This window comes from Aulonocara stuartgranti, assembly GCF_965226115.1.
Source record: "Aulonocara stuartgranti genome assembly, chromosome: 3".
NCBI lineage: Eukaryota > Metazoa > Chordata > Actinopteri > Cichliformes > Cichlidae > Aulonocara > Aulonocara stuartgranti.
In genome coordinates, this window is record NC_138941.1 from 75,071,968 (window position 1) to 75,084,796 (window position 12,829).

At 43.7% G+C, this 12,829-nt stretch overlaps 1 protein-coding gene across 2 annotated transcripts in view; it reads left to right on the plus strand.

The window, feature by feature from the left end:
* The window catches only part of LOC309703496 (uncharacterized protein), a 288,348-nt gene that overhangs the window by 151,243 nt on the left and 124,276 nt on the right, over positions 1-12,829 (plus strand). The window contains exons 9-11 of one of the 2 annotated variants that reach the window (XR_014275912.1): positions 3,631-3,957; positions 5,963-6,289; positions 6,368-8,780. Coding sequence is in view for 1 of the 2 variants with exons in the window: in XM_082528368.1 (XP_082384494.1) it covers positions 3,631-3,957; positions 5,963-6,289; positions 6,368-6,459 (746 nt within the window). In the remaining variant the exon portion in view is untranslated. Of the gene's footprint in view, positions 1-3,630; positions 3,958-5,962; positions 6,290-6,367; positions 8,868-12,829 lie in introns of those variants that run through there. The other variant, XM_082528368.1, reaches the window with a different exon arrangement.

Below are 12,829 nucleotides of genomic sequence, written 5' to 3' on the forward strand. Positions count from 1 at the left end.
GTTCCTGAGGTTTTTAAAGTCAATTACAATACCATCAGCTTTGTCTGTAGGTATTAGGAGAAAATCGGTTCATTCAGACCTGCCTTTAGGAAAAGCCTCTAGTTTAAATAACTGATTGGTGTCATCTTTCATCATCACTAAATCTATCTATCATCTGCTTGGCAATGACAATTTTACCATGGAATCGGATGCTGAATTAAGTTGAAGAAGCACAGGAATAGGTTTACTGTGAGGAGGCTATGAGAAGATCAATATTAACTATTAACTCATGTTGTACTGCTGTCCTCTCAGTTTACAAGGTGGAGGTGGATTCAGGGGTGGAGTCTGTCCAGCTTATCTGCAAAACCACAGTTTGCTTGCCTAAAGATGCTAAAGTGGAGTGGAAGGACACAAACAACAGGAAGGTTCATGTGTATAAGAATGGCTCTGACCAGCTTGGCGAACAGGACAAGAATTATCAAGGCCTAGCAAAGATGAAGAGAACCTTACCTGGAGACCTCAGTCTGACCCTGAAATACCCCACAGATGAAGACACCTACACCTGCACTGTCTACAGCAGGGATGGAAACATCCTGCTGAAGAAAGAAGTGATGCTCACTGTCAGAGGTCAGTGCTGTAGATCCAGGTCAAAGGTCAGAGGTCAGACTGATGATGGTGGTTCAGTCTCAGTGGCTCCATCCAATAATGTCACAGTGTGTTAGCATGTCTGATGTTTGTGGCTGTTTTGGTTTTTATTTGATTTCCTCCCAAATGTAAAAGCTTCAGCAGATGAACTGTAGGAGTAAAGTTCATGTGTGAGACTTCATCTGAAAGGTCACATCTTCTAGTTTCTGAACATGTGTTTGTTTAGCATGTGGCTAAAACACAGGCTAAGCTAAGTCAGCTCAAATCTCAGTAAAAACCTTCTTTGGTCCTCATCTATAATCAGTCATATCTGAGTCACAATAACTAGAAGATGATATCTAGCAGAAGTGTGAACATCTCCACATCCTATCTCCATGTTATCATCCAAAGCTGTGTGAAGTTTCAGAGCTCTGCAGCTAACAGAGACTTTCAGTTTGCTGCTCTCTTCCTCTGACAGCTCCATTCTTAGGGAGCGTTAGTTCTCTGTTTCACTTTATTCCACTTATTCAGTCTGATGTTCTCTGATCTGTTTCTCTTGTTTAGTGTCTTAAAGGCTGCCAGTGCCTCTCTTTGCTTTAACCTTTCTCTTTATTTCTGAGCTTTTTAAGGACTTTAACTGATGCATCAACCTTTGAAAATGGAAAAAAATCAGTCAGATTCATGGCTGCATCACAGTGTCACATGTAGTTCTCCACATCAGCTGGATTATATCTATAGCAGCAAACAGCAGCTGATGCACAAATCTTTGTCTGTGTTAATAAAGTTGGATCAGTTCAAACAGTTTGTTGCTCTGCATTTGAAAAGCAGCAGTTTGAATCCCCCTGTAGATACTGACAGGTAACCGCGTCACACCCCACATAGCATAGAGGTTTGGCCTGGGTCTGGTATAAAGTCAGCACTGCTGGCTGATTTCTGGCACGATAAGACGTATGTTATCCAGATCTGGCATGCTATATCTGGCTTGATTGTGGTTTGGTTTATGTGGCCCAGGCCCATAGAAAACAGGTTTCACTGGATTCGGAATCAAGCTGGCACTTCTGATGGACTGGTGTCATGGAAGGGTGTATGTCAACCAGACGTGGGCCAGGTCTGGCAATAATGGCTCTATTTATGTTCCTATTTTCCTATTTTAGTCAGAGGATGCAAATGCCATGTTGCAATACTATACTGCTATGGTAGCCAACATTTCAAATGAAGGTTTGACAGGTTTGTGAGTGTACACTTTATCCAAAACCTAGTGACGGTTCACTCATGTTTACCACTGGGAGGCTGTCGCTCAGGAGGTAGAGCAAATCACGTACTGATCGGAAGGTTAGTGGTTCGTTCCGTGGCTCCTCTAGTCTGCATGCCAAGAGTGTAAATGTGTATGAATGTAGTTAGGAAGCACTCAGTTTAGAGAAAGAGTGTGGTTGGGTTATTGAGGCATGTTGTACAAAGAACTTTGAGTAATCCGAGAGACTAGAAAAGTGGTATATAAGAGTCAGTCATTCACTGTCTGAAAGGAGTTTTGTCATTTTACTTTTGCATTTTCAGTCACATGTTGTTATTACATGGCTTGATTAAAGGACACATTAGGCTGACATCTGGCAAACCAGATCTGGGCCACCAAAAGGCCGTCATTCTTTCCGATATGTGGGCCATGTGCACCTTGTGTGGGCCAGATCTGGGCTATCCCAATTTTGCGATGTGGGGCAGAGCTCAAGCAGAAGAGGAAGAGGATGGAGGGTGTTGAAGGTCTCTAATGTTGCGTGGGTCTTTGTTCCACAGTTTAGGAGCAGCTGCAAAGCCCTGATCTCCTCTGTGTTTGAACCTGATCTGGAGACAGTGAGAACCAATAACTGAGGGCAAAATAAGGACACTGAGACTAAAAGCAGTCTACAGGGTTATGTTACAAACACCAAAGCATGAAGCACTGGTGCAGCTGACTCACACAGACTCTCCTCCACACTGTCCTCAGTTATAAAGTGCTTTACAAACACAAACATTATGACTAACAGCTGGATTTTCCTGTTTCAGTGCAGCGAACTAACAACGAGCCAACAAGGCCTCACGTGACATCAGTCAGTGAGAGTTTCACTGCTGCAGCAGCTCTGTTCACTCACACTTATTAATATTAATGCTCATTACAAATGTTACAGCAGCTGATGCACAAATCTTTGTCTGTGTTAATAAAGTTGGATCAGTTCAAACAGTTTGTTGCTCTGCTTGAAAGCAGCAGTTTTTCTAATGCACCACCTTCATGTTTCCTTCATATTTGAATCCCCCTGTAGATGCTGACAGGTAACCATGTCACACAGAGCTCAAGCCTTTGAATCCAGCTGTGACTGTTGATTTTCTATTGAATGGACTTTTTCAAATCCAGCTGTAGGCCTGTGTTTGTGAGCTCATTAACAGCTGTTTGTTTAGAGAGACGTGGTCCTCACAGGACAGCCACTACAAACATATGATTTTATAGAATATGATGCATTACTGCAGATTCAACACAATAGAAAGGATTTGAAATGAGCTCAGCCTTAAACATGTGCAGCAGTAATATTGATCCACAGACACTGATGGGAACATTTTTCTGCACAATAAGTACTTTGACTTTTCATACTTTATGTACAATTTGCCAGTACTGCAGTTTTGTGTGTAGTGAGGTGTTTTCATGGTGTTTTCTTGGTGCTTTTACTAAAGGAAGGCTTCTATCAAATTCTTCCACATGTTGTCAAACTGAGCTGTGTGATGAAGTGAGTGTGACAGAAACACTCAGACTGTGTTTCTCTGCTTCATCAAGTCAAATCTGGTCCTCAGAGACTGAATAAAGTCCTGTCCCACTAACAGCAGCTCCAACAGTCTGTTCACTGCTTTCTTCCTGTCAGTCTTCATCTTTCTGCTGCGTCTCCTCTTCACACTGACCACTTTCTATCTAACAGTGAGCTCCCAGTGAAGCAGCAGCATTCAGCCTGTTAGAGTCAACACAAATGTCTCCATCCAAGCTCATGTTGTGCTTTGTTGTCCTCTCAGTCCCCCAGGTGGAGGTGGATTCAGGGGTGGAGTCTGTCCAGCTGCCCTTCAACACCACACTTCACCTGCCTGAAGACACTAAAGTGGAGTGGAAGATCAGTTCATACACAAAGGTCCACGTGTATGAGAACGACCCTGACCAGCATGAAGAACAGCACCAGGTTTACAGAGACCGAACGAAGATGAATGAAGACCTGCTGAAAACTGGAGACCTCAGTCTGACCCTGAAACACCCCACAGAGAGGGACAACTACACCTACACCTGCACCGTCTACAGCAGGGAGGGAAACGTCCTGCTGAAGAGAAAAGTGGAGCTGAAAGTCAGAGGTCAGTGCTGTAGATACAGGTCAAAGGTCAGAGGTCATGTGGGAGTTTATTCTCTAAAAGCTTTTAGTTTCAGCCTATTTTCAGTTCATTCAAATAATATTAATTCTCTGATTTCCTTTTTATCTAAAATCCAAAAATGTCAGTCTATTCATAAAACTGGGTTTAAATGAATAGACTTAGAAAACTTTTAAAATGGAGTTGAAATGATCAAACGTTTTGTTAGTTTAGTCCAAATCAGTGTAAATGTATAAATATCAATAGTTTTAAAGCTGCTGAGATCATTCAAACACTTTGATCCTGTCATTTGGATGTTACTACATGTCAGGGTGGAGCAGCCATAAATATCAGGCTTTTATTGTGAAAATGCTGAGTGTGATGATCCAGAGGAGCCCATGGGGTCTTTGTGGCTGGATGAAGAGTTCGCCTTGTAATCAGAAGGTTGCCGGTTCGAGCCCCGGCTTGGACAGTCCCGGTCGTTGTGTCCTTGGGCAAGACACTTCACCCGTTGCCTACTGGTGGTGGTCAGAGGGCCCGGTGGCGCCAGTGTCCGGCAGCCTCGCCTCTGTCAGTGCGCCCCAGGGTGGCTGTGGCTACAATGTAGCTGCCATCACCAGTGTGTGAATGTGTATGTAAAGCGCTTTGGGATCCTTAGGGACTATTAAAGCGCTATACAAATAAAGGCCATTTACCATTTAGACGTGTGCACTGTGGTCACGCCAGCATTGAATCCATCCAAGTTACATGGTTTAATAAAATAATCAAATTACAGCATTTACATTTATGTTAGATAACTTTTAATTAAGTGCTTTAGCCCAACTTTTACATGACCTGTGTAGCATGTTAACACTATTGGAAGTAAAAATAACTTGAACTCCAATTTTGAAAGCACAACTTTCTTTTTCTTCTTTTTATAAACCTCTGCCTCACACAACAAGACTATTGACTACACTACACTTTAACTACACAAGATTTACACTAAACATCGCAAATCTCTCACACCTCAAAACACCGCTGTCACTCCTAAAACTTCCCCCTTCCTAATCAGCTAAACGCCACGTTGCCATATCATTGTTTGATTGGTCGACGTGGTACATTTTTCCACCGATAGAAAGGGTGAGGTTTTTTTGGTTTTGTTTTTGCTCACAGGCGGAGTGCTTTAGAGTGCTTTCCATATAAAACACAGTTTTTAACGTTTCTTCCCACAGTGAATAAACAACAATATTATTCAGGAAAAACAAACAAACATTGCATATATTTTTATCATAACTCTGCTTTTACGTGGCCTATCAACACAATTTAAAGACACTTTTTCCGTCAGTTGTTCCGTCTGTCCTGCTCACATCTCCAATGGTTGTACACGTTGTCATTAACGTGGCTTCACTCCACATCAGCCGCTTTGCTCGCTAAAACATCTGAGTCGCATTGTTGCTGCAGTTTACCTGCAACTGCTGTGAAGAAAAAGTCTCACTGTGTTTGTGTTTGGTCCTAATCTGCTGCCTGTCTGTTTGACATGCTGGATTTCCAGCTGATCGATGACAGATTAGAAACTGATCAGTCTATTGATCACACAATATTCCATCAATAGAATTGATTTGACTTTGATTTGTGTAACAAAGTGATTTCCACGTCTCCTTCATGATGTGACAGTGTCAGAGCTGAATGCACTTGTAGAGTATCATGTTTTTATGGCTCACATTTAAAGTGTTGCAGCTCTAATGTACAGCTGTCATATTAGAAATAGAAGCAGCTCTGATTTTAGTGCTCAAAGAAATCTATGAAGTGATGAATTCACACATGAACAGTTTTCTGCAGCGTTCCTCTCGGCCTTATTTGCAGCTCCACTCTTGTTTTTGCTCTAATAATTATTTCTCTCCATGAGCTGTTTCTCTGCCTGAAGGAGGCGCCACTCCATCGCTTCATTTAGTGCAGAACAAGAGTCACATGATGCTGCTCTGAACACCAATCACACTTTGTACAGCTCATGTTGTGTTTGTTGTCCTCTCAGTGTGTCAGGTGGAGGTGGAGGAGGGGGCGGAGTCTGTCCAGCTGCCCTTCAAAACCACACAAAACCTGCCTGGAGATGCTAAAGTGGAGTGGTGGGAGGTGAGTTCATACCACAAGCTTCTCGTGTATGAGAACGGCTCTGACCAGCCTGAAGAACAGCACCAGGATTACAGAGACCGAACGAAGATGAATGAAGACCTGCTGAAAACTGGAGACCTCAGTCTGACCCTGAAACAGCCCACAGAGAGAGACAGTGGAGAATACAGATGTGGCGTCTACAGGAAGAACATCTGGATCAGAGGGAAAACTGTGCAGCTTAAAGTCAAAGGTTTGTGTGTGTGTGTGTGTGTGTGTGTGTGTGTGTGTGTGTGTGTGTGTCTCTGACTGTCCTGTGTCTCCTCTGCAGGGAGAGTTCAGGTCCAGGATCAAACAGGGGACATCAGGAACAGAAGCAGCTCCATTGATCCGACTCCTCTGATGGCTGATCAATCAGTTTGATCTGTGTGTTCTTTGATTATTGATCAGTGATGTCAGAGTGGAGTCAGTGTGATGTTGTTGTTGTGTGTTTGAGACTTTTAGTGTCCATGAAGGTCTCTGCTGCCGTAGATCCTCTGAACTGTGACAGAGGTCTCACTCTGGAGGAAACTCTCAGCACTTTCCAGCAGCTCCTCCATCATGGAGGACGTTCCCTCACTGTAACAGGTGGAGGAGAGAGGAGAGGAAGCACAGGTGGATCCTCTGAGGAAGAGGAGCGTCCTACAAACCACATGATCACATGACCAGAGGGGCGTGGCCTACAGTGGTAGTAATAAAGGAACAGTCCACATGTTCCACTTTGACGGCTCATCTCCAACAAAGCAGACCTGTGATCACTTTGACTCAGGATGATGGATTGTTTGGATTTGTCTTTGCTTCTCTGGACATTTTTGTGTGTCTTTATATGTTGGACTGAGTCATCTGACCTGCCAAGGGACTAAACATGGGCTGTATCCCAATTCAGGGGCTGCAGCCTTGGAGGAACCGTATCGTTTTGTATGTGCCTCTGAATTTTGTATTGTCTGAGCAAGGTTTTGGTTCCTGTTTTGTTTGTTCTTCATTATTAATGCACTATGACCCAAACTCTTTTATGGCAGGTATTTTAATTTCTCTTTGCTATTTGGGCTGACTGGGACCTGATAAATGTAAAAAGAAAGAATTACCAGATTTTTTATTTTACATGATTTGTGTTTCTGAGAATAATGAGATCCACATATGAGGACATGAATTTTTAATTTTACAAAAATATAAAATTTTACAGTGGCGGTGTCCTTGTAAGTGAATATCAGGTTCTAGTAGAGCAAAATTTTGTATTTTGGTCTAGACAACCCAAAATGTGATGTCCACATACGTGGATGCCAGGTCCTACGAGGTTAAACATTTCAAATCCAATGTATTTATATAGCACATTTAAAAACAGAAGGTTTGCCCAAAGTGCTGTGCAGAAACAAAAAGGTAAAACTAATAAAACCACTGACACTCACTAATAATACACATAATAAACGTATCAACTCACACCAGTCTGAACGCTATCGAAAAAAGGTTTGTTTTCAAAAGCAACTTAAAAACAGGAAATGAAGATGCCTGTCTAATATTTAAAGGCAGCGTTTGGGGGCCATAATTGAAAAGGCTCATTCGCCTCTATGTTTTAGCCTAGATTTTGGGACAACCAACAGCTGGTCAGCTGATCCGAGGGTCCATGATGGAATATAAAGCTGAAGTAACTCGGAAAGGTATGATATTTAGGTACATTTGCACATAAATAAGTAACATAATATTCAGTACTTACTTTTAAAAGTTTACTCTTTAGCTGTCCCGCTTCAGCCGTTTTTCACTGTTTTTTTCAAAACAAATTATCTACAACCACCGCCACGCTCTGAATTCTGGAATAGGTTGGGCTACGAAGAATACACTCACCCATCCTTCAAATTCGGGCAAATGACGGACGGATTTTTGGCTAAAATTAAGATGTTACCAATATTAGGTATGTGTTAAAATGTTTGCAATAATAAATAATTTTAACATAATGTATACAAAAACAAAAATAAAAAAGATTGTTATGGATCAGGTCTAGATTCGTACCTGCGGGGTGATTGTGGCTCAAGAGTTGGCAGTTTGTCTTGTAATCGGAAGGTTGCCCGTTTGAGCCCTGGCTCTGACAGTCTCGGTCGTTGTGTCCTTGGGCAAGACACTTCACCTACTGGTGATGGCTGATGGTGCGATACGACAGCCTAGCTTTTGTCAGTCTGCTCTTAGGGCAGCTGTGGCTACAACTCTAGCTTGCATTGAGTGAATGAATAGTGGAATTGTACAGTGTTTTGAAGGTCTCAAAAAGAACTATATAAATGCATTTCATTATTATTACTGAGAACCTTCACAGACATTATTATTGTTATTATTATTATTATGTGCAGATGTTCTCTTCTTCTCCTTTTTCGTTTAATGGCGGTTTACTCCCCGGTGTACGAGGACACCGCCACTTGCTGACGGAGCAAATGAGCCCTATTGTAAACTGAACTTGCATCATTACAATTTGTGTTTGTGTATGCATGTTTAACTTTTCTTCCTATTTTACGGCGCTGTTGTTCAATCAGGGGAAACTCTCCATTGAGAAGAAGCATGAATTGGTTTGTATACGGAGGTACCTATTGTTTAAATGTCCCGGGGAGTCAAAAAGAAGGCAGAGTTGTCAAGAAACTCTGCCTTTTCCAGCTATTTATTAATGAGTGACTTGTACTATATTGTACTATTCTTAGTTAGCGTATTGTCTGTCTTGTCTTAATGTTGGTTTATGTTGGTTTATAATGGAGCACTGTAACAAAAAATAATTTCCCCCAGGGATCAATAAAGTATTCTGATTCTGATTCTGATTCTGAAATGCTAGGAGCTAACTGGGCACTAACCGTGTCATTCAATATATTAAATGTTGCGATGCTGGCAAAGAGTAAGATTTGTGAATGCGTGATACGGATCAGGTTTCCGGTACGGATCGGGTAGCGACAATCGGCCTTTGAGACGCACTCTTTAAGCTCGTTTTCGGTTGGATTTACAGAGCAGCACTGCCCTCTGCTGTCTGCAGCTGCTTTTGAAACAAAGTGACATGTCTTCTTAATTACAGTCAGGAGCAGAGATAAAAGGGAAATCTCCAGATTAATGAGACATGAAATTTCAGACAATGATCATGTCTTAATAAAGTGCTGGGCCTCCGCACTGCTCCAAAAATGCTTCAGAGTTCTTCAGCATCTCTGAACTTGAATGGAGGGACAAAGATCCTCTATCATCTGCTGGTTGTAAATGGCCTGTATTTGTATAATGCTTTACTTAGTCCCTAAGGACCCCAAAGTGCTTTACACACATTAAGTCATCCACCCATTCACACACACATTCACACACTGGTGATGGCAGCTACATTGTAGCCACAGCCACCCTGGGGCGCACTGACAGAGGCGAGGCTGCCGGACGCTGGCGCCACCAGGCCCTCTGACCACCACCAGAAGGCAACGGGTGAAGTGTCTTGCCCAAGGACACAACGACCGAGACTGTCGGACTGGTCGCATGAGCACCAATGCTCATACGGACATTATTAACTTTATCCACAAAGAAGTTTAGAAAGTCATCACTCTCAGATATAGAGGACAGAGGTCAAAGGTTTTCGTGCAGAGAAACCCAAAGTTCTCTAAGGCTGACCCTGTGAACTTCAAGTTTAGTTAATTTCCAAAGGTGTTCTGCTTTCCTACAGAGTCTTTTGACTTACGTTATGTCATCATTTATCCACGGATGAGCTCTTTTTGGGGAAGCCATGAAAGTTTTTAAAGGTGCCACTGAATTTAATATCTCCAAACAATGATTATTAAACACTGTGTAGCAACTTCAGCATCAGTGCAGCCTCTGATCACATGAGGATCTAATAAATCAGAAAACTTCAGGGAAACATCCTGATTTATGAACCGCTTATTGAACAAGAGATTGGATGGTGGTGTATCCTGAGGGAAGCTGAGGTTAAAAATAACACAAGAATGGTCACTCACCTGTACATCCTTAACACAGAGATTAGTTATGTCTAAGCCAAGAGAAAACACGAGGTCCAAGGTGTGGCCTTGAACGTGAGTGGGACCAGAGACATGCTGGTTAAAATTAAAAGAGTCTGAAATGGAAAAGTCAGAGGCCATGCTAAAGCCAAGGTCATCCAAATGCAGGTTGAAATTGCCGATCATCAAGAATTGAATTGAATTGAATTGAATGAATGCTTTATTGGCCATATGCAGGTTGCCCCGCAGAGGAATAGGACCCCCCGACTTACACACACAACGAAAACATCACATGGGAATACAGTCGGAGATCGGCAGCGTTGCAGAGAAAACACTGAAAAATTACACAACAATGGGAAAGAACAAGAGGAAAAAAGGAGACCTCTTCTCACGCTGGGCAACCTATGGGAGGACAGCATGAGAACAGGAAACAAAAAAAACTCCTCTGCACAGAGAGCACATTAATGTCCACATCGCAACATCAGAGCACATGACAAGCCACAGGGGTTGGATAGGGGGGTGGGGGGTAATCCGAAGGAACACAGCAGTCGTCCTGCACAGCGCTACCATTTCAGCGCGGCACGCAGACCCGCCGTCCTCCCCCGCAGGAAACAAGCATCGAAGGCGTTTGGAAGGGAGGGGGATGAGTGCGTGCTTATCAGTGTAAGTGTACGTGTGTGCGTGTCCAGAGTCCAGCTGAGACAGTGTCCTTCGCCCTATCAGGCAAAGTAAACAGTCTGCCAGCCAACCCAGGTGGCCTTGCATGGGATGGGAAGAATAGTCATCACACAGTCGTTATCAGGGAATTGTTTTGGTCGGCTCCAGCCTTGGGCCTGAGCAGCTGGCGCTGTGGTGTCCATATGTTGAATATTGTTGATTTCTCCTTTATGCAAGCAGCTCCGAATTTAGCACTCTGACGCTGGTCTCTCGATCTCCCGTTGGAGCGCTGCGAGCCTCCTCATGATGGTATCAAACTTCTGTTCCGTGGTGTTGTCATTCTTTTGATTCTGAGACCTCACAACTGCAGTGATCCGTTCTGCGATGTGATCCAACTTTCGCTCAAGGGTGTCATTGTGAGCAGGCCCCTCTCTGATGTATCCCATCATACGCTCAGTGGTGTTAGTTTGAGTCTTCACGGCAGCTGTAAGCGTCTCCAAGGTGTTAACCATGCTGCGTTCGGTGTGAGAGGTCGCGCCTCGTCCCATCGCTTCAATTCCAGCGGTCAGCCTTGGGGGGGTTTGAAAAGCCGGTTGCGCTCTCTTATTTCTCCGATAAGTCAGGGCCAAGCCAGCTCCGATCAGCAAGAACCCTGTTATCATGGTTCCGAATAGGTAGATATCTTCAGCGTCCTCGATTGACAGTCCCGCCAGGCACAAGATCCTCCATGTCTGCCACCCGTCCATCGTGTATCCGGCAGGGAAAGTCCCTCCAGGGAACTTGGGCTCTCCCGAGCCCAGACTTCTTGTTAAAGGGTGTCAATAGCATTCAGAGACCAGTTGATCAAATCCATAATTCTCTTTTAGGTTTTAGAGAATGACAGTGAGAGAGTGTTCGAGGGAAAAGTAATGCACACGAGACAAGACAAGGACACAAGAGGCTAAGCAGGGAAGATAAGGGGAAGGAGGAGAGGAGAAAGTGCGACTGCCTTCACCGAGAGCCAAGAGAATCTCAGAGCCAAGAGAATCACTTTCTCCAGTTTAATAATAGAGCATAAAAAGTTTGTGAAATCCTGGATAAAAAACACCAGCAGGTCCGGGAGGGCGGTAAAACACAGTATATTTGATGAACGGACCTTAAGAAGTTGTGATTCAAAGGAAGGAAAGTGTCAGAGTCCAAAGCTCTGCAGGAGAAATTGTCCCGGAAAACAGTGGCAAATCCACCACCATGACGGTCCAAACGCGGAGTCCCGATGAAGTGACAGCCGACCAGACAGAGCTCATTAAGGTGAATACATTCATTCTCCGGTATCTCGAGATATGTTGCCGGTCCAGGTAAATTTTCTGTTAGGCCCTAATGCACAGTTGGGTAGGTGGTAGCAGATCAGCATTATCCGTGTCCTGTAGGGGGACCGGTACCAAATACCGGAGACGTTCTCCGCCATGGAGCCGAAGAAATCCCCTCTGTTGGGCGCATTTGCTTTTGGCCTGAACACCAGACCTACAGCCCCTTCTAGACGATCTTCTTCAGCTTGTCTTGCTCCTGGGCTTTTGCTTGGAGCCAAGAACAGGTACAGGTAGTCTGGAGAAGGCGGAGGGCAAACAAACGGCGGAGGGAAACCTTGGTAGTAGCTCTGCCAGCTGTCAAAAGTTTTTTCCATACATACTTTGATATTCAACAAAGTATGTGAACTGTAAATACGAGTAGCAAATACACCATCAGGCTATATCAGAGCTGAGATGATAAGATAAGAAACAATAAAAGGAAACAGTCCACAAACACATGGAGGAGCAACAGAGGCCAAGCTGAACACAGGCGCCATGTTGAGGCCACTCTTTGTGGAGAAGGACTCACACAGGAATCACATAGTTTCACAGATTATTTCTCTGATATTGGTGAACATTGATGAAGGAGGGATCCTGCTGCCTTCACTGTCTCTGCTTCTCTGCAGTAAAAACTGCTTCTAAAGTGGATTTTTCTTCCTGCGTGTCGTCTGCAGACCTTTAGTCATCCACAGCTTTTCTTTCTCCTCGTCTTTAAGCAACATTTCCTAACAGGACAGAGTTTATGATGTGATTCTAAGGATGGATTTCAGAGACACTGTGTGCCTGATCAGGAACGTCAGCACACACTTCATCCCAGTGATG